At 34.1% G+C, this 22,992-nt stretch overlaps 1 protein-coding gene across 1 annotated transcript in view; it reads right to left on the bottom strand.

Annotated features, from left to right (window-relative positions):
* Positions 1–6,794: 6,794 nt before the first annotated feature.
* Positions 6,795–22,992, bottom strand: part of LOC116759136 (anaphase-promoting complex subunit 10-like) — a 44,365-nt gene continuing 28,167 nt past the window's right edge. Inside the window, exon 3 of the mRNA XM_032642570.1 lies at positions 6,795–7,425. Coding sequence (XP_032498461.1) covers positions 6,890–7,425 — 536 coding nt within the window. The 3' untranslated portion in view covers positions 6,795–6,889. The remainder of the gene's footprint in view (positions 7,426–22,992) is intronic.

A 22,992-nucleotide genomic window follows, 5' to 3' on the forward strand; every position in this document is an offset into this window, starting at 1 on the left:
ATTTAAAAATTTCTCTGAGAACAACATCTCAGTGTTCTTGTAGTATGACCATATATCCTAATCCATGGCAGTATAATGGACTGTAATAGCCTACAAATTAGGCAAAGATAAATAACCCTATAGTGGATATAAAATAAAGTTAATATAGTTAATAATGCTAATTAATATCACATTCTATATCCTATCAAAAAGTAACTTGAATTTATATAAACTGGTTACTTATTAGGCCACAAATACAACCTAAAAAAATCTCAAAAGGCATAAAGTATTTAGGATATTATCTTAATACAATGCATAACCAGAAATTAATAACAAAGTACAAGTTTAAAATGTCACTTGCAATAAAAAAAAATGCTTTCTTGAATAAAGCTAAGATCAAGGAGAATGTCAAGCCTGCGATTACCAATTGTAAAATGACAATGGGAACATCACCAAACAAAGCGTATGGTGTGCATCCAAAGCTGTAATCTGACAAGAATTCAGAGATATAAATGCTTAAATTTAAAAATAAGAAAAAATAAAGTAAATAGGTATTAAACAGTTGGACAAATGAATATAACCAGAGTTGAAGAAAACGGAAACTTATAAAATAAATAACTAAAAAACCCCAAATAAACAAATCGCTCCAAGATAATGTTCTTTGAAGAAAACTAAAATATGAAATCTGTAATATAGCTAATCTGGTAATAATCTGGTAGGCCTCCCAGAGATGTCACATCCTAACCAGAAAATTGTGAGTGGGTTATCATAAATGGTGAAAATGACTTCAGATATATGATTAAGTTAAGGATCTTGAAAAGGGGAGATAATCCGGAATTATCCCAGTGTGCCCAAGGTAACCATAAGATTCCTAGTCTGGGGGAGGTAGTAGAGGTAGAGTCAGAGAGCTGCAAGGACTGAACAGAGGTTAGAAGGAGAAAATATGTTACATTGCTGGTTTCGAAAATGGAGGAAGGGGGGCCATGAGCCAAGGAATAGGAGCATCCTTTTGAAGTGGGAAAGGCAGGGAAATGGATCTCCCCAAGAGCTTGCCAAAAGGGCACAGCCTGTGCACATGTTTTAGACTTCTGAAATAATTATATGTCATATATATGCATATAATATATAGAATAAACTATAAAAACTGTATCATGTTTTTATATGTACAATACAGTTGTTACATAATTGTGTTGCTTTAAGACTCTAAGCTTGTGATAATTTGTAACAGTGACAATAGGAAACTAATATAGCTAACAAATGAAAGGGAAAAGCTCATAAGGAGAATTAAAAGTAAGGCTAACTATAAAATAATATGTATGGCTGAGATTAAATATGTTGGATCACTAAATACAATTTAATGCTAATAATTTCAAAATCTGAAAGAATGCAAGAATCTCCTGAAATGGTTCCAGAGTCTGGCCAGTGAAGTATACAAAAATAAGTGGTACAATGTACTTCCAAAGCTAGATACAAACATTACAAAATAAATTCAGAGAAAACCCAAAAGCATATTAAAAATAAGCCATCATTATATGTATTAACACTTTAAGCTTAAAGATAATCCCATGAGGAAAGCAACCTTATTATCCCCATTTTGTAGATGAATAAACTGAGGTTAATAGGCCCTAAATTATATAGTTAATAAGTATCAGAGCCAGTTTTGAAACACAGGGCATCTGGTTTCAGTGCTTATGTTGTAACATTTTTACTTCAAAATACAAGGATGGATCAAAATAGATCAATTTCAGTAAGTCATTGAATCAATCAATAATTCAGAAAAAGAAATATTTTGTCATATTTCAAAGAATATCTTGATGAAATGCGATATCCCTTTCTAAAAAAAATTGGCACAAACTAAAAATAAAACAATGCTGTGATAAAGTTTATTTTAACAATAATCAGCATTTTACTTGATTTTGAAACATTGAATACATTTTAATTAAAATTAGGAACCAGAACAACATAAGGATGTCTATTATCGCTGTTAATTCAAGATGATTCTGAAAGTTCTAGAGAATATAATAAAGGAAGAAAAATTTTAGATGTTAATATTGGAAGGAAAAAGATAAAATTATCATTGCTACAAAACATACTTGTTTAGAAAACTCAGAATAATTGATTAAAAATTTTAGCCCTAACAAGCAAGATTAGTAATGTAATCAGTTACAAAATCAATTTGTTTATAATATATCACTATGAAAGTTTAGTCAGTATAATGACAAATATTCTCATTCACAAAGCAATGAAAATAAGTAATACAAATGATTTTAAGGTTAAAATATGTTCTAGACTTGTTGAAGAACCTCTATAAAGATTAGGAAAGGAAAAGAGAAAGAACACTTCAATAATTGTTTTCCTGAATTAGAAACATACTAAATCTAAGTACCAATTATCCCCCTAAATAAATGATAAATCCAATTAAAATTTTAAAGTAGTATTGTGTAACTTTTCTTAAATGTTTTACTCTGGGGTAGATATTATGTCAAGTAATAGATGTATAAGTATGCATGCTTTTTTAAGACTTACATAGTTTACTGGTTAGGATTATTATTATTTGTAGATGAAGAAACAGGTTTTGAGAAGTGAAGTGTTTATGACACAGGATTAAACATTGTCTCAGCCTGTACAATTTGAGATTCTCCCACTTTAATACTTTGTAACATGACTCAAAATCCCTATTAAAAATGTTGGGAAACTTTATCAGATGATTCTAAATTTCATGTGTAAGATTAAATCTATGAGAATAACCAGGATAATTCTATAAAAAATATAGCTTATTTAATGTTGTACTTGGCTTTTAAATGTTAAAGTACATTGTAAAATTATAGTAATTAATAGGGAGATATCAGTACAAGGAACAGAAGAGAAAACTTAACCATCAAACCTAAGTATCAGTGAAAACACTAGTATGTGATAAAAATGGTATTTTAAGTCAGTGCAAATTGATGAAATATTTTCTAAGTAGTGCTAGGACAATTGTTTTTAACCATAATTACATTCGCAATAACATGCCATACTTCAGAACTTCAAAATATAATCCGGATTGGTTAAAGAATTAAATACAGCATATGAATCTACAAAAAAGCAAAAAAAATTAAGCAAATATTAATGTGATTCCACAACAAGAAGGTCTTTATAAAAATGAAATAAAAAATCATAAAAGAAAAGTGAATGGATTTCAATAAATAGACATTTGAAGTTTTGTATATAGATCAGTACTAGAAACAAGGTAAGCCACAAATGGGGAAAGAATTTTCAATGTATTTGATCAATGACTGATGTTATTATGTGGACAATTCTTATATATTAATTATAATAAAGTAAGCAATATTAAAAGAAATCAAATCACTAGACAGATGATTAAAATAAATGCAAATGTCTAATAAACACTTATAAAATTATTCAGCCTCACTTTTAATCAGTGAACACTAAACTGATCATACAGCATTCTCTCCCCCCCTCAAAAAAGGCTGATTGAATGGCTGATTTCTGACTGTTAATGAAGAAGTCTGTTAGTTTACTTTTTTAAGTAATGGCTTTATTGAGACATGATTCACGTCATAAAATTCCTCCTTTCATGGTATACAATCCACTTTTTAGTATGTTCACAGAGTTATACAACCATAACCACTATCTAATTTTAGAACATTTTCATTACCCCAAAGAAAAAAATTATGCCTATTATCATCATTCTCCATTTCCTTCTCCCCCTTGGAACCACTAATTTACTTTCTGTCTCATCAGGTTTGCCTATTCTGGACATTTCCTATAAATGGAATTATCCATTTTGGTCTTTGATATTGGCTTCTTTCAACTGGCATGTTTTCAAGGTTCATCCATGTTGCATCATGAATCAGAGCTTCATATTTATGGCCAAATGTTCCATTTTATGGATTTCCATGTTTTCTTTATCTGTTCATCAGTTGATGGACATTTGTTGTTTCCACTTTTTGGACTATTATTAATAATGCTGCTTTGCACATTCATGTACAAACTTGTGTGTGGACATTTGCTTTCAGTTCTCTTTGCTATATATCCAGGAGTGGAACTCCTGAGTTATGTAGTAGTTGTATGTTTAATATTTTGAGGAGCTGCTGAAATGTTTATCAAAGAGTTTACACCTTTAACAATCTCGGCAGCAATGTAGGAGAGTGCCAATTTCTTCACATCCTTGCCAAAATTTGTTAATGTCTGTGTTCTTAATTTTAGTTACCCCAGGGGGTATAAAGTGATCTTTCATTATGGTTTTGATTTTTATTTTCCTAATGACTAATGATACTGAGCATATTTTCATATACTTATTGACCATTTGTGTATCTTCTTTAGAGAAATGTCTATTTAAATCCTGTGCCACTTTTTAAATTGGCTATTTGTCTTTTTATTGTTGACCTGTAAGCATTTGCCTTGGATACAGGTCCCTTATTAGGTACAAGTCTGCAAAAAATGTTCTCCCATTCTGTGGGCTGTATATATATTTTCTTGATGGTATCTTATGAAGCACAAAGGTTTTAATTTTGGTGAAATCGAATCAATTTTTTTTTGGTCACCTGTGCTTTTGGTGTCATATCTAAGAAAGCATTGTCAAACTCAAGGTCATAAAGATTTACTCTTAAGTTTTCTTCTAAGTATTTTAGAGTTTTAGTGCTTATATTTATATCTATGATATATCTTGAGTTAACTTTTATATATTGTGTGAATTAGGGGTACATTTTCATCCTTTTGTGTGTAGATTTCCTGTTGTTCAGCACCAGTTGTTAAAAAGACTGTTCTTTCCTCATTGAATTTGCTTGATATCCTTGTTTGTTGTTGTTGTTTAGTGACTTAACTGCACTAAGTTTATAAAGTCTATTTTTAGTTATGTGGAAGCATTGGAAGCTCATTAAGCTTAGTGGTCAATTAATGATGGAACAGAGATTACCTTACGTATCTTGAATTAATAAATCTCCCAACCTTTGCCAAGTGGTTCTCTGTGTATTGGAAGGCATACATCACTGCTCCAACAGGCAGTCTGTAACCCTGCCTTAGCCTTCTATTCCTGCCTGGGGAGAGCCTCAAGTTCTGGTAGAGGTGGGCGATTAGGGTGTTTTCAGCTTTTCCTTGAAATGTGCACAGTTCTGCATGTGTGCTTGGCATTCTAGATTCTCAAGAATATATCAGAGCTTTACAGCACTACTTATGGAAATATCATTCCCCAGATATTCCTTTTAAGATTTTTAGTCAGCCTCTTACTTAGCACTGACTAGTACTCCACCTCAGGCTGCTTTGATGTTGAATAATTGCCACTGATTATTTTCAACAAATGCTCTAGGAATATGGCTGTTCACACAGGGCAAGCTTTGAGTTTGATCAAATAAAGGCAAACCCTAAGAATGGAGTTTTTCAGGGAGCTTCCAAATGGCAATATTTCTCTGGGAATGGGGCTTTTGGGGATCTCCAAACCCATCTGTCTCTTCCAATGGCTACTAGGTTGCTAATTTTTATAGCCATCATAGTTGTGAGGCTATTGGTTTTCAAGCATGCTGTGGACCAGGGAAGAGAGGGATAGGAATAGAGGAAATTTAAATGACACAAAGCTTACTGTTCATACTGAGATTCAGTCATTTTTCTTGATAAGTTCTCCTTGGATTATTGCAAGTCTTTGGTTAAATTTCCAAGATTCTGAAAAAGTTGATTTTGATAATTTTTGCCAGTGGTCTCATTTCTTCTGTGGCAGAGCAGATTTTTCAGAAGTCCTTTGCCACCATTCCCAACATGCTTCTCTTAATTTACTTTTAATATAAATTATTCTATTCTAAGTTTAAATTGTTTTAAGCTTTATTTACAGTGTGATGTTTAGAACATGCTGGAAATTGCATAATTTACAACTACTTAAGCTTATTAAAATTATGAGAAGCTTCAAATGAAAACTTAAAAATTTCCAAAATGGTACCTACTTTTAGAGTTCTTTTTGAGCTAAATCACCAAAACATTTGACGTCTGTCTTAATAGGAAAGGAGTTTGAAGGACCTGTTTGAAGAGAATGAGAATTTGTGACAACACAGAGGGACCTAAAGGGCATTATGCTCAGTGAAATAAGTCAGAGAGAGAAAGGCAAATACTGTATGATATCACTTGTATGTGGAATCTAAAAAAAAAAAACAAACAAAAAAAAACGAATGAACAAGCATAACAATACAGAAACAGACCCATAGATACAGAGAACAAATAAGTGGTTGTCAGAGGGGAGGAGAGTGGGGGAATGAAAGGAAAGAAAAGGTAACTATGTGAAATAATGTGTGTGTGTGTACGTCACATTGTACACCTTAAATATATATAATTTTTTGTCAGTTGCACCTCAGTAAAGCTGAAAAAAGGAAAAAAAAAAGGAATAAGAAGACCTTAAGTATTATTTAGATTGGGACAGCAAAACACAAAGTTCTTTTGACTTCTCTATTTAAGAATATGACAGTGTTGAAGGGAATATATATGATACGAGAGAAGATAGGAAAAATTGTGAAGAAAACAAAGAAGAAAATGAGGAGGGAAGTGCCATGGTTGGAGATTGGAGCCTGTGGAAAGAGGCAAGTGGGAAATTCCTTAGGGCAGATGGTTAAATATCTTTTAAGAAAAGGGATTTCTAAAAATCAAATTTAAGTTTGTTATATGTGCATACCCAAGCTCTCAATTAAGTCATTACCAAAAAAATTACATATACAAAACATAAAATTAAAAAAAAACAAAAAAGGAAAAGTGAGAGCCAGCACGTATAAACTTTTTTTTGACCCAAAAGTCATTTATTAAAGTTACAATAAAATACTTTTCAATGCATTAAAAAATTGCAAAATAATTGATGCATTTTTCAATAAAGATACCAGATTTAATATTTACTGACAAGATAAAGATATGTTTAATGACTTGTTCTATTTCAAGGTCACCTTATTGAGCGATACATCATGAAATCAATAGTTGTACATGTAGGAAATTTACCAATGGAGCTCTCTTCCACGGGTGTGTATATTTTAATTTGTCTCATGTGGGTATCTCTTCCATTCTGATGATTGGCTAGAACAGCAGTCTGTATCATGAATGTACGAGTTGGCTTCTTATGATTATCAGTTAAGGGAACGTGAATCCAGCCACTTGGTTGCACCAATTCAAGTTGCCGAATTTCTTGAAGATTGTGAAAATTATTTCCTACTCTGACTGAGATCTTGCTTGGAGTATAGCTTTCATCAGATTTGTAGTCCGCATAAATACATAATGTCTTCACTGTTGTTTTTCTTCTGAATTGGATGTTCACTAAATGAGGCTGGGAGCCATCTGACTGCCAGTAAGTTTCTAGATTGTCATCTTGTAATTGATCCACTCCAAATCCTGGTTTGCAAGATGAGAGAGCACATATAAACTTCTGGTATTCTCTGGAGGGCGTATTCAACTCTCTGTCCTGCTGTAGCACTGTCTTCCAGTCTTATCATAAAACTGGATCACCAGATCACATGGACAGTTTTGTATACTCTCTCGGGAGGACAAGATGTTTCTACAGTGTATTTTGGAACCCCATCAGTAGAGACCTCTGATTCATTGAGGATTCCAGAGAATGCCAACTTGAAACCTAAAAACAATTACGATAAATTTGAGGAACTTCAGTATTAATTTAGCATTGAATCCCATGACCTGGATGCTACTTCGCCAAAAATTTTGGCAAAGAATGCTTATAGTATTATCCTTGTGGTTGGAAACTTCTCAACAAAGCAACACACATAGATGAAAGCAATGCTTTGATGGACTTTTTGAGAAGGATTCAATTTCATCTCCATCTATGACTACATGCCCAGAATCATATAAACAAAGACTTCACAATTTAGCTGATGTTCCAAGATTGAAATTAGTTGCCTTGGTTCTCCTTGTTGAATCCCAGAAGATGGGCTGAATTCAGGAAGCACTGTGCCTTTGCACTGCTGAAGCGTGCTTTCAATGTGTCCAGCAAAATGGTCCCAGAACACCAGCAGAGCCACAGAGAGCTGGAAAACACTTTGGGACTAGTAATGAGAACCTTTAATGATTCCTCTCTAAAGTCCTTAGCTGTAGAAAATCCATTTTCTGATCCTTACTGTCAAGAAGAATAATGGGTAATGCATCTATACCTATATTTGGTGGAATATAAATTATTCTCCCTTTTATTTAGGTATAAAACAACCAAGTTTTAGCACAGGTATTTTTTTGTAGCTATGGCACTTACAATTTTTTCACCATCATTTGAATCAGTTTGACTTCCCAGTGAGTGATGTACAGCAGACAAATACTTCACTATACCTGAGAGTGAAATTAAATCGACTAGCCACACACTGCTAGCTCTAAACTTGGAATTCTTGTTGACAATAAAAGATTACAAAATATCTTGCTTCAGAGCCTATGGTAAATAATTTCAGATATAATCATTTTATGCATTGTCCCCCTTGAGGCTCTGAAATATTCGCAGTATCTCTCCACACAGTCTACACTAGGACACAAGCACACTCACTCACTTGCTCATCTAAGTTAATATTTTACTCTTGTTTCTTTAGTCTAAATGCCCTTCCCCTAAATTTCAAGTCTCATCCCTTAAATCTGGGCTCTACTGCTCATTCTTCCATACACTCTTTTCCTCATTCTCCTTGTACTTTTCTCAGAATATTGCTTGCACCTCTGTTTGGCTTAATTTCCTTCAGCAAGGTATTTGTTGTCTGTTGGAGGCAGATGCAAAGCTCCTTGTAAGCAGATTCGCTCTCATTTATCTACTTTTCTCTGCAACTAGCTTTGAAATATTTGGTGATCTGAATAGAAAAAGGAGCCCAAAATTCAGACTTCCATGGAAAACTAGTGGAGAAAAATATCCAGTTACTCTGCATTTTTTGTATTTTGTATTAGGAGTTTATGGAGAAAACTCCTAGAAAAATCAGACAGGGAAAAACACTACACTGAGGCCTATGCCATGGTGCTTAACTTTCATACGTAGGCTCTAACTATGTGGAAATTTGCTACAGTCTCTGAGTAGCAAAGACTTCCACAATGTGCACAAAGGTTTTGACTAATTGGACTGAAATGACAGGTTACTTTAATTGAACAAGTTAGATATCATTTTGAGCTACACTCTTATTTGGTGTCTAGAGAGCCAATAACAAAGGGAATTGACTGAACTTTTCAACTTTTCACTATTTATTTAGACACTGTATAGACATAGCCCAAAGGAAATCTCTCCCAAAATACCTCAAAGAATTTTTTCTTCAACTGCATAAGATCATGAGAAAATAAAATCCCTCTGTTCTCAAATGACACTTTAAAGTTATGAGTATAATGTGGGGAAATCAGTTCAGCCATGGATTATCAAAACAACAGAAATATAAAACAGGTATCAATTTATAATATTTGCTGAAATAAATTGATTCAAACTGTCAGCTAGGTTCTTTGACACTGAAAATAAAATACCAAACATACTAAAGTAGAAACTTAGCAATGAAAAGCCTGACCCTCCCTTTTTATGATATTATCTTACTGTGAATTGAACTGATTGATAAATTAAGTTCAATTTGGCTCATTTTGCATGAATTCAGTCCTGGGTCAAAAGAGTTTTTAAAGTTTTCTCACACCTTTTCTACTGGCCCATATTTTTATTCTTTGTAGAAACCATTTTGCAGTTATGCTGAATTGATTCTACTGAGCTCCATAGCAATGGCTTTCTATCACTCTGTTGCCTTTGAAGAGAGCAGTTTTTCTGACATGATCTGGGTCTTGGGTGAGATGAGCGCATCTCTTCTTTTGTTGGTTGTCAGAAAGTCTCATTTGTGTGACTAGTTTAATACCAAAATTAAAAACTTAAGTAGTAAATGGACTGGGGGAGATTCAGGTACAACAAGTTAAAAAGAAAAACAGTAGGCTTTAAGAGCGTATGCATGAAAGAGCAATGTGCCAGGATGGAGTTGTGTACCTCGATGGATGACTGCCATCAAAAAGCACGCATCCATTGAATGCTGCCATTGTATGTCGGCCCAAGCTGTGTTGAAACACTTTCTGCTGAAGTGTTCTGCCCAGGGTGGTGACCTGTGGTCCCCTAGGTTCTAAGCTGTCCTATGGATAGAAATACATTTCCTGTTTCCCATATCCCTCGTCTCCCCACCCATATATCAGGGATTGGTTTGAAAGAATGAAACAGAGACCTTACAGATGCTTAAAGACCAGAAATCCTATCAAGGGGAAAAAGAAATGGAAAAGAGAAGAAAGAGAATAAATCCCCAAATCCCTGCACATGCAAAGCTTTCTTATTTTTTTTTTTACACACTTCTAAAGTGCCCATTCAAAACCACATGAGTAAAAATGAAGTTGTGTGTTTTTCACATCCTTCAGAACAGGCTAAGGGATGAGGGTGAGTTCCCTATAGTCAAACATGCCCAGAAGTAGCAAACTTTGGCTTAGCCACAAGCCAAATAAACTGCTCCCGAATAATCGGGTCTTGGTTTAAATCCATAGAGATGCTCTTTTCATGTATGTGAGGTGGACTTTTGGTTTTATCTCTGGGACAAAGTTTGAAGTTATTCTGTGACTCTGGCCTAGAAAATGAAGAAAACCCTTGTAACGGGATGGCTCATGTAGGCTTATTATGAGTGTGTGTTTAACTCCCTCATGTGAATTATATTTTGAATCATTACCACTCAAGAGGCACAAGGTTTCATCTACTTAAGCTCAAGATACCTGTGTGGAAAAGCATTCTAAACTCAACTCGCTGGGAAAATACCACTTTAATACTTGAGTACTTAAATACAAATATTATAACAGAAATTTGAGCTTTCTGGTTTTCTTGACTTGTATCACATTAAATTAACAGACACAGTAACAGACCTACATTACATATCAAAAGAATAACTTTTTAGAATTCATATCCGAGGGAAAGAGACAAAATTTAGTTTTTATGTCTTTTTACAATGGGTAGAAAGGTCCGTGAGACAGAAGGATAAGATGAGCTCTCATCCTAGCATATGATATAAAATGGATCTGAAGAAGTAAAAACATAGATGCTTAATGAACACTGAAAGCATGAGTGATACCAGGACTCACGTCTAATTTATCTCTTTCTTTTCCCTGGACTTAGTATATTGGACTGATAAACTTACCTCAAGATGGATAGTTCATAGATAATTTCATCCCAAATCCCACCATTACAAATGGATTTCAAGCCTTTAAACTTTCCACTGTCCCCTGAACTTGAAAGTTTTCAATCCTACTTTTGTCAGAGTGATAAATCTTTCTGGATGTATCTGGAAGGGAATTTGCTTTAAAATTTGCTTTAATCTCCTGTGGTCTGCAATAAGGTTCTGAAAGGGAAATACCAATATACCAGGTCAATACAGGAATGAAAATTTTTAAAGTACCAAATCCCAGCATGCATGTTCATAGTGAAAACCTAAATGACCAAACCAGGACTATGTTTTTTTTCTAGCTCAAACAAGCTCCAGTAATGAAACATCTAAAGCTTTATAATAAAAATGATACTTTGTTATGGAAGGAGAATGGCTGTGGAAATTTATTATTCTGTAGAATTTTATCTTCAGTAATATTTGTCTACATTTGGCCATGGAGCATATGAATTTAACCATTTGTTAAGAAGAGTGGAGGTTGTCTAATTTGAGGCAAATGCAAACGTAGCAATAATATTATTAGTAAGGGGAGTTTATTGTGCAAAGTATATTTTGCAAAATATACAGATAACTGCTAAGGTCATTGGAGAATTAATAAATTCCAACCCTAAATGTGCATGGGACGGTCTTTTACATGAATGTGTAATGCTCTTAATTTAATAGCCTGACGTCAGCAATGGAAATAACAGTGTTTATTCTGCTATAGGCATGTAGTAAAGCCTAACCACAGAAGCAGTATTCACAGTTTTAGAAAGGATAAAATAAGAGATCAACACCAGTTTTGTCTTTTTAGTGGCAGGGATTTTGCTTCTGATAAAAAATAGTTCCCAGTTTTCATAAGAGAATTCCTTAATTAATAATTTCTTGCTAAAACAGATACTTATAAATGTTTATATTATATATGTAAAAAATATATATACATATATAAAGCATTGTAATAGTGGAATACCTTCTTAAACAGTCTTATCTTTCCATCTTATTGTTCCTTTGTGTCAGGAACTAGGAGTATCCTGTTAGGTATGTCACTATTAGTTCTAGAAGTAATAACGTTGTCCTTATTCACTACAGTAAGACCTCTGTGGTAACAGTGCTAATCTTAACCACTGACCAGTATAAGAATGCCACCCTCTATCTAGGGCCATACCTTCTATCCAAGTATATATATGATCAAACAGCAATAACCAGCAAAAGATCAGTGTAATAACAACCCAAGCTATATTTCTATGGCAGAATCATTTTTTGTAACTTTGAAAGTTCAGTTATCCTTTTTGGTTAAAATTATGCAGCCCTTAAATAACTCTGAGTAAATGGATTATGTGCCATTAAGAGGTTTCTTGAAAGTTTTCATTAGCTACGAAATAAAATAGCTTTAAGCTTTAGAATGTTCTACTCAGTTGGAGACTCTCATGTCTTTCTGATATTCTTGTGACAATTTCTATTCTAAGTGTCAAAAACAACTCTGCTATCTGGAACAAGTCGTGTAGTATTCTCTCCTTTTAATATTCTAATCGTGAGGTGTGAAGTGAAATGGTTGCACAGTGTAATGGTGGTAAAGAAGTGGAGTGTCAATGAGACGGGGAAGGTGACAGACTCAGAATAGGTCCCTGAGGTGCTCTCCAAGTGCACTGGATAAAGATTCCCCTGGGAAAATTTTCTCATTAGTTCTCAGACACAGTTCAGTAATTCAATAGCGCGAGGTTACCATTAGTCACAAGACCAAAACATGTTACTTTCCATGCTTTAGTTCCTTTATTTGTATATGTCATTTTCAGACTGAAAATTATGATCCCTACTCTCATGCAAAGACAGTCACTGAGTTGTTTACATATTGAAGTATGAACCATGACAAGCAGATTCTGTAGTTTTCTTTTAATTGTTGATGTATGAAGCAATTCAAAGGGAAATAGACATTTTAAATGATTCTAATGATACTTCCCTAAACAACTGTCAGTTCTTTATACCAGAATTACTAAACATGTACACATATACACACGTGTGCACACTTTCATAAGAAAATCAGGAAGCATTCAGACATGGTTAAAGAAGAGATCACATTATCAAAAACCTCTCTCACCCTTATTTATGCTACTTATAAAGTAAACTTGTCACTGCTTAAAACCAGTTACTCTCTAGTGACTATTCTGTTTCAGAAATTGTTAACGTTCTTTCTAAAATCAGAAAATATTGAATGATTTACTGCACATGTGAATATGAAATATTCACATTTTGTACTGCAACTGAGGGGAAACTCAAAGACCGTGGCCGTTAATTTCCTATGTAATTACTGAGAAAGATGTTAAAACACATAGATTATAATTCTGCATCTTTTCTTTTTCACTGTCATAAACAATATGTACCTTTTTCTATCTTTTGAAAGTTAACTGCACTCCCACTCTACACTTGAAGGCATAATGGATCGGGGGATTGTCTGCCTCATTACTCACTAGGTCAGAAAGAAAGAAGTATACACCCGACAACCCTATTGGTCACTTAAATCCTCCTTGTTACATTAGGGAAACATTAATGAAATCTGTGAAAATGAAAATTAGATGCTATACTAACAGATTGTTGTAGATTTTTGTATTTCATAAGATAACTCAGTATTTTACTTTGCAGACTTTGCAATGATAGTCATTCTTGTGTTTCAAAGATAACTAGTGTATGGTGTTGTAAAAAATTACTCCATTTACTTCATAATATATATTCTAGAGGAAATATAATTTAAATGTATCCACCTAAACATCATGACAGAATGGAAGAGGAACTTAACCTTTTTTAAATGCAAAGTATGTTTCTTACAGAAATAAAATGTGGTAAGTAAACTGCAAGGGGAAGTTATCTATTAATGAGACATAGAGGAAAGACTAGACTTTTCCATATGAACTGGTAAAAAAAAAAAAACCACTTCCTAATAGAAACACACTCCTATCAAAATAGTAATGATCAGGATTCCAAACAAACCATCAGATACTTCTGTTTATGTGCTACCAATAGACTTATTGTTAAATTATGAATTGTAAATATTTATAAGTGACTCATTTTAAAGAAGTTGTCAGCTGCAGCTACAGTTCTTCACCTTCTGTCATCCCAGCTATCAAGGGGGCTGACTCAATCACTTTCTTGTCAGGCTACCTTTCTTCCCTAGAATACTCAATTCCCAAAACACAACAAAATATAAATGAATGGAAAGTGCTAATGATGCATGATTGCCAAGAGGTATTAAGTTTTTAAAGGTACTTTGCTGACTAAATTTTAAATGAGCAAAATCCTGAAATTAATTTCCCAAGGCAATAATATTTGTATTTTTAATAGATGTCCACTGAAAGGAAATATATAATATTGACTTCTGGTATGTCTGTCTTTCCTGTGGTAGGAATCATATCAGCTTTTAAAGTCCCAAGTATATGTAGTTTATTCCATGTTTAATTATATGACCTACACTCAAAAACTAGACTAATGAAAAAAACCCAACATTTTAATTAAAGGAAAATGGCTTGAAAGGATAAGATTTGGAAACTGTCCTGTATTAAAGGTATATTTTAAATCTTTAGGATCAGGCTGATGTCATTTTCAACAATTGAGTCAAAATCTTTATATTTAGCAAATAATACAGAATGGTTCTCAAATCTTATAATTTCATGCCATTTCCCCTTTAAATCACCTTAAAAGTGCCACTCTGATGACAAAAGCTGTCTTCTCTGCTGACTTGATAACAATCTAAACTTGTGATTTCTTTACTATTTTTGACTTGGGTTGGTTATATTATGTTTCTGCTGACATTGTGTTTTGTGGTATGTTTTCATAACAGAAGAATCTTTTCTAAGCAGGAGAGATGGATGGTTCCTGAAATCACAGCTTATGGGTTCAAATTTTTAGAAACAAGTGAAAAATTTTCTGTTGTGTTTGTTTATTTAGTCATTATTTTAGAAAAATTAGGCTTTTACTTAAATTTTATGCTGTGAAGAATTGCTTATATCTATATATATTTTAGTATACACAAAACTCAAAATCAGTAATGGAAACTTAGCAAAACAGCTGAGTACTTTTCATTCAAATAATCAGATAGTCTCATTGAAAGGAGGCCTTAAAGTAGGAAATCAGTGGTTTTCCCAGGTTATGGTATAAGTAAGCTAATGGCAATGTGTTAACCCTTCTTTAAGTATCTGTCCATTTAAAAAATCTTCTATGTGAAATAGCTCTTAAGAATCTTTTAGAAATTTGTGATGTCCTTACTATCATTGTAGTGCTGTGACTTACACATGCTCTCACTGACACTCAGAAGCAAACAGACTCTATACCCACATGCAAACACATGAAAGTCAGGGCCCGCTCAACAGATGTACTCTTGTGTGGGAATCATATCACTTTTTTCTGAAACACTGAAGGCACGACTTTCAAGTAGTTTTAAATTTCAAATCAGGTTAGCGCATATTTAATTTCGACATGTTGGTTTAACACCAAGCCACACCAGACCTTTTAAAAATTCAGTGGCCATGATATAAAATTCTTCACTGTGTTGCACCAATAAATTGAGAAGTGCAGTATAATTCTCCACTATCACTGGAACCATCGTGAAATGAAATAAAGACTTTGATACAGGTCCTCACTCAGGTGCACACTCTCACAGTTACATTCAAAGTGTTTGTTCACAAAACTTCATAAAAACCTACATAGAAGATGCATAATTTATGGAAGTGAGTAGTAAAAAAAATCAACTCCACCATTTTCTTTCCTATTGGTCACTTTACATGCCAATAGATTAAAAGACTCTGAGTTCCTTTTCTTTGAAGACCACCTTTGTAACTGAGTTATTAAGTTTTTTTTATTTTTTTAAACTAAGCAGCCAAAAGAAAGAGGCACTTGACACCTCCAGCAAGTATCTCAGTTCTTTTCATATTGTCAATAGCTCCACTGATAGCACTGTTCTTTTGACAGCTAAAAGCAGATGTGCGGGTTAAGTATGGGAGCAATTCAGATGTCCACAGTAAACTGCAGGGGGGCAGAGAGAGCTCAGAGAGCAGCAGCTTTAAAGTAATTGACTAATACAGTAAGGATGTTAAAGTCATTTAGTGCCAAAAGGGAACACACTGATCCCTGACCCTCAGCCACTTTGGAGTAATCTAGTATTCAATCCAGCGTGTAATGACTGCCAGGCCTGTCAATCCTCCAGGCTCTCCAGTCAAGTGCCTGTGGCTACTATTGGCTTATGGTAAAAGGACAGAAATGCAAGGAAATGCCTCTCAATCAGCCTGTGATGTGATAATGTTATTGCTCCAGTGTATTCTATATTGTCCCCGCATAGTTTAATCTGTTGAGACCCATGTCAAAAATTGCCCGTGGTCCCTAGAGGTCTTTACTCAATCTTTTAGTAATACAAGTGGATTTGAAAGGAAAGGGGGTAACTTACTTGATGAATTGTTTCCAGCTAATATATACATATTATATATATATGTATACACACACGCCCAATATAAGAGGTGAACTGTGGCTTAAAGGCTATCTGTGCAAGGTATAAATTAGAAATGTGCTAGTCAGCTAGTAATCTGATTTGTGAACCCTTGTTCTTCTTTTACTCCAATGGGCAAAATATTTTACAATAAAAAATATTGACACAGAAATGTATTTACATGGTGGCTGATTCATATTCAGTGCACGTGCCAAAAGGAGTTTTAACAGGGGAAGATGTCAGAGAAAATGATTTACTTGTTTCTGCCACTTTGAGCACGTAAGAGTTGGCCAACTTCTGGGAAGCTTGCATTTTAAATGAGGTATTTTGCATTTGTAAAATATAATTATTGCTACAGGCTGCAATCGAAAAAAAAAAAAAAAAAGAGCCTAAGAGAAAGTGTAGGAAATTGCCATTTTTTGTTATTTTTATTTTGCTAATTAAGGCACTAGAAATTGACCCATATAGAGAGAGACTCTAAAGTTGAAAAATCAAAATGGGATAATATTCAGATCCTATTTTATTATCTAACAAAAAGTCTTTGTATTTCTTAGTCATTCCCTCATTTACTTTTCCAAACCTACTGTATAGAATCTTTGGAAACAGAAAGCTCCAGTGATGAGAATACACTATTATTTTTAGAGAACATTAAGGTTACATAGGGGAGGCATTTTGCCTGTTTTTATTCTGTAGGAATCTGCCCAGTTCACCACTGGCAAGGTGATATACAAAATTAGAAACAAAAGTGAACATCTATTTGCTTGTAGGCTTGAAATAACTTTGGTGTCAAAAACAACTGATTTTCCCCCTCCGTCAACCTGTCCTCTTTCCATTCAGCACTGTAATTAATCAATGTGTGGTTGTATTCTAAAAACCATTCTGCACATTACCCACTTTTGCCACTTGAGATATTCTGAATTTGTGTACAATTTTTGGCAGAATATAAGAGATAGAGGAAAATCTCACTTTTGTGTTCAGTGACTTTCCAGACCTCAGGGGCAGAATGAATGCAGGAGGAATCCCATCGGGTAATTTTTCATTAGTATCCACGACAAGCTGTTTCACCACAGGCTATTGTTTTCATGGAAAGTTCAAATACAGTAGGATGGGATAGGTGTGCTATTAACACACAATGGTGTGATTATTACCTATCATATATATATATGACCTTTGTCACCTAGAACATTGATACTCTTCATTATGATGTACCATTCTAGTATAAGAGGAATAGTTGGACAGCTTTAGAGTTCTTTTGCTAGTTGTCTAATTTTATGTTTAAAGTTTTCAGAGCTTTCCTAAGAGGAGAGGTAGAAGGGAAAACCAAATAGGTCAAAGAATCGTAGGGCTTTAAAGGACCTTGGCATTAATTTATCTACTCCTTCTACATCCTGGCATCAAGTAGCTAAGCTATTTCAGGGGAGGCTTTTTTTTTTTTTTTTTTTTTCGGTACGCGGGCCTCTCACTGTTGTGGCCTCTCCCGTTGCTCCGGACGCGCAGGCTCAGCGGCCATGGCCCACGGGCCCAGCCGCCCCGCGGCATGTGGGACCCTCCCGGACCGGGGCACAAACCCGTGTCCCCTGCATTGGACTCTCAACCACTGCGCCACCAGGGAAGCCCCAGAGGCTATATTTTATATAAAATTCTAAAATTCAGCATCACGTGTATCTGCAAAAAGCAATATGACTCTCAAGTAATAACTTGATTCTACAAGGACAACAAAAAGTCAGTCTTTATAGCTAACCATTGTATTACAAGCTTCTTCAATGAGTTGAAACTTATTTCTTCCTACCATCTCCTTACACAAAGCAATAGTCCCTTTTTATTTATTTTTTGTATAACAACCTCATGTTCCCAATGACAGTTGTTAAATACACATTTAGTTTTCTCTAGAGTGAATGTGAGTAAAGCATCATTCGGTTTGGGTTCATTGAGTAGGTTCTCCTTTAGCTTCAGCAGAATTAAGGGCACATATCTTCATTTCTCATAGTCAGTATGTGGTTGAAATAATTTCATTCCTTCAGCAAATGTGAAATTTCAGCTCTGCACATGGCATTATGCCAAGCTCTATAAGGGGTATAAAGAAGAATAAGATATGATCCCTAATTTCAAAAAGCTTACAGACCAATATGGGAAGTAAGACACTAGTCAAGTGACTATAGCAAACAGTTGAAACAGGAGAAGGTAACTAAAATTATTAAGCACCTATAGGTGGCCAGTCAGTCTATATAACTCCAATGAATGGACACAGGATTGTGAGATACTTTCATTCGTTAAGCTGTCCTACTGAGGCTCGGGAAAGTCACCGTGTTGCAAACTCAGTGACTTATATTTGAAACAAGTTCTTTCTGGCTCAGGGGCCACTCTCTCCCAGCAAGACTGCATCTTTTCCATAACAGGAGCCATGATGGCCTAATTACCCACATTTGAGGAAAGCCACCTTATTCTTCTCCAAATTGAAATTCTGTTTTTCATTTTAAGGAAAGGTAAGACTCTGAAGGTAACCATGCCATGCAGTGTATGCAAAGTGATCTTTATGTGGGCTCATCTCTTAGTAAATTGATCTCTGAGTCCATGAGGTCAAAAACAATGTCTTATTTCTTATGGTAATCAGAATATACTGGGAGTTTAATAAACATTGAATTGGTTAAATGGGTGCACAGAATGTCTTTATTCTTCTCAGGCCTGGAATTTTCTTCAGATCTAGAACAACTCCCAGAGAATGAAGATAATCCCACCAATTTACAAAGTTGTAAAAAGCCATAAACTTGTTAGCCATCAAAATGTTTAGCCTATTTATATTTATCAGGTTTTTCCCCATACTTTTAATTAAAGCATGAGGATAAGAAGGCAGAATACTTGTGTGTAAAAAAAGTATCATTTTCTCTGACTTTCATAATTCCATATTTAATGGCAGAATTGTACCAACAGGTTAAAATCAATGGATGATTAGTCTACTAACCAATTATATCTATATTTACATTTCTAAAGCTGCTGGCTTAGAAGCTACTATTATTATTAAGGGCCATTATAGCAACCTACAGAGGTTTTTTTGAGCCTTAAAAATTATGAATATCTCTTTATTCTTTCCCTTTAACCTGCCCTTTCTTGTTTTTTAAACCTTTTACTGTAAAGTGTAACACCCATTCAGATCATTTGCACAAAACATAAATGTGTAGCTCAAAGAGTGATCACAAGTGAGCATCTGAGTAGTCACCAGGCAGGTCAACAAATACAAAATTGGCAGCAAACCAACAACATCCTTTGGACCTTTGACAATTGCTACTTCCATCTTTTTTCCTTCCTCTTTTCCAAAGTTAACCACTTTTCTGACTTCTAACTTTAAAGTTAAATTTTGTTTGGTCTTTATATACATGGAATCACTTTTGTATCTGGCTTCTTTCACTTAACATTATATTGGATAGATTCTTCATTGTAGTTGTATACTTCAGTAATTGAGTCATTGTCATTGTTGTTATCTATTTTATGAATACCACTTGACTAATTTATCCGTTCTACAGCAGATGAACATTTGGGTTTCTAGTTTGGGAATATTACAAATCATGCTGTTTTAAACACAGTGTGTGCAGGTTTTTTGGTTGTGTGTATAATTAGGAGTTGAATTAGGGTCATAAATCAGGCATATCTTCAAAATGACAAAATGATGCCAGTTTTTCAAACAAGTTGTACCAATGTATTTCTTCACCAACAGTATAGGAGAGTTCCTGCTGTTTTATATCTTAGTAGAGATTTGTGTTGTTAAAGTCTTATTAATTTTAGTCATTCTTTGGTGCATGTAACAGTATCACATTGTTGTTTTAATTTGTATTTCCATGGTTACCAATGAATATAAGCACATTTTAATGTTTATTGGGTAATATCAGTAGATTTTGCAAGTTGCCTTAAAAAATTGCACTTATATCATCAACAGTATAGAATGCATATTCCCTTCACCCTTAACAGCACTGGGAACTATCAAACTTTAAGTGCAAACAAACAAAAAAATCACATTATTACCGTGATGCATTTCTTTCGTTATGGCTGACTTTGAGCATAGTTCTCTGCTTGTTGTTTTTTTTCTTTTAACCATTTTTGCCATTTTTTTGTGTGATATTTACTGCTGTCTTTGATCTTTTTTTTAATTGGATTGATTATTTTATTGATTTCTTAAGGATTCTTACAAATTTACTAAGATTTTTGTCTATGGCAAATATTTCCTTTAGTTTGCCCTTTGATTTGGCTTATCCTGTCTTTAGCCACACAAAGGTTTTTGTTTTTATGTGGCCAAATTTATCAATCTTCTTTCTTCATGGTTTTAGGGTTTTGTCTATATTTAGGATGGCCTTCTCTACTCAAAGCACCACAAATTATTATTTTTTTAAGTAACTAATGATCTCTTCTAGATCTCTTATGGTTTCAAATTTTACAGTTAAATCTTTGATCTAGGGGGGTTATTTTGGAGTAAAATAAACCCAGAAGCATTTATTGTTCCTTTTTTATCCCTAAATGGCTAGCTAGTTGTCCAAATACTATTTCTCAATTAATACACTATTCTCTACTGATTTAAATTGTCAACTTTGTCATTCACTAAATTCCAATATACACTTGAATTTATTTCTGGACTTCCCACTTGGTTAAAACTTTCTGTCTATTCCAGAACTTAATTATGAGCTGTTATAATTAAATTTGTTTTTTTAAATGTGTTTTAATAATAGTTTCTTTTTCCTTTCAAAATGTTTTAGATTTTTTACCTTAACATTTTGGATGAACTTTATTAAATAATTTATTTATTTTTTATACCTTTATTGGAGTATAATTGCTTTACAATGGTGTGCTAGTTTCTGCTTTTTAACAAAGTGAATCAGTTATACATATACATATGTTCCCATATCTCTTCCCTCTTGCGTCTCCCTCCTCCCACCCTCCCTATCCCACCCCTCTAGGTGGTCACAAAGCACCGAGCTGATCTCCCTGTGCTATGCGGCTGCTTTCTGGATGAACTTTAATATCATTTGTTGACTTCTCACCAAAATTTGTGTAATATTAAATTTACATTATACATTAATTGTTGGGAAAATTGGCCTCTTTGCAGTATTGAGTGTCCCCAAGCCAAGAATAAGATGTATTTTCATTTACTCAAATTTTCTTCTCATTCCTCTTCTATTTACTTTTTCTAATTTGCCAGCTTCGGCAAAGAGAGCTTAAGATGGCCAATTGGATACATAAGCCACTAGGTTTCAAATGAAAAGATTTAAATAAGCTAATTTAATAACTAGCTCGTTACTAAATGTCATATACTTTACAAATGTTATAGTTTAAAAATGCCCTGAAGTTAATACGTACATTTGTATAAATATGTTGCTCTGTATGTATTAAATGAAAATGCACTGTTTCTCTTATAATTAATTCTCTGGACCCACCAGAAGTCAACTTACATGTATTGGCATACGTATACCCATGTGCATATGATGTATGCTAGTGATCTTTATACAGGTGGAGAGAGGGATTCAAGGTAAAAGTTATATATATTTATTCAGATATATCTCTGATTACATTTAAGATGCAATACCAACAGTAACATAAAGAAAATTATGTACCTCAAGTAAATATTAAAAGTAATATTTTTCTATGTGGTACAAGTTTGTAATAAATTAACTATAGAATTTAGGAGTATTTTTCCTCAAATAAAAAAGCTCTTATCATGATCAAGTTGTTATTTTTTATTGAAGTAATCCAATATCTGAAGGCCGCATATCCAACCAATATGGTAGCCTTCTTTTCCACAAGAAGGCATGGTCTGGTTGGATAGCAGTAGAGTTGGGTGAAGTTGTAATGCAATCACATCAATCTATCAAATAACTAGGAGGTATGTGCTGAATGCTTATCATGTGTTTACTTGAAATATAACAGCAGATGAACTGCATATTAACTGACTATAAAGGGAGGTCAGAGCCATGAAAATTGCTGTGGGCTGGAAAGGAGGAAGACGATTTCATAAATTAAGTAGGATTTATAGAAAGTCTTTTAGATTTCTTAAGAAAAGAATGCTACGTGGAAATGGGGAAAGTAGGACATTCCAAAGAAAGAACAAACTGAGCAGATAAGAAGTAGTGATCAAAATGTTTGAGAGATGGAACATGGAAGCTCTTGAAAACCCTCCCTCTTTTTAGGTTTTATCTACAACTCTCCAGTTTGACAACTTTCGACAATAAGAGGCTTAAATTTTGCAGTGCTGTTCACCTTCTATTTGAGTTCAAAATATGCCTCCATAAAAGATCAGGCATTGTTGTGATGCTTACAAGCTCTAAGGAGCATCGTTGCTGCGTCAGTTCTCCTTTTAGACTAATTCTATTCTCCTTTTACTCAGAAATCTAAGAGCTCACATGCCAGCTACCCAAGGGATTTTGTTTTTGTTTTTTAGTG

This window comes from Phocoena sinus, chromosome 9 (genome assembly GCF_008692025.1).
Source record: "Phocoena sinus isolate mPhoSin1 chromosome 9, mPhoSin1.pri, whole genome shotgun sequence".
NCBI classification, from domain to species: Eukaryota; Metazoa; Chordata; class Mammalia; order Artiodactyla; family Phocoenidae; genus Phocoena; species Phocoena sinus.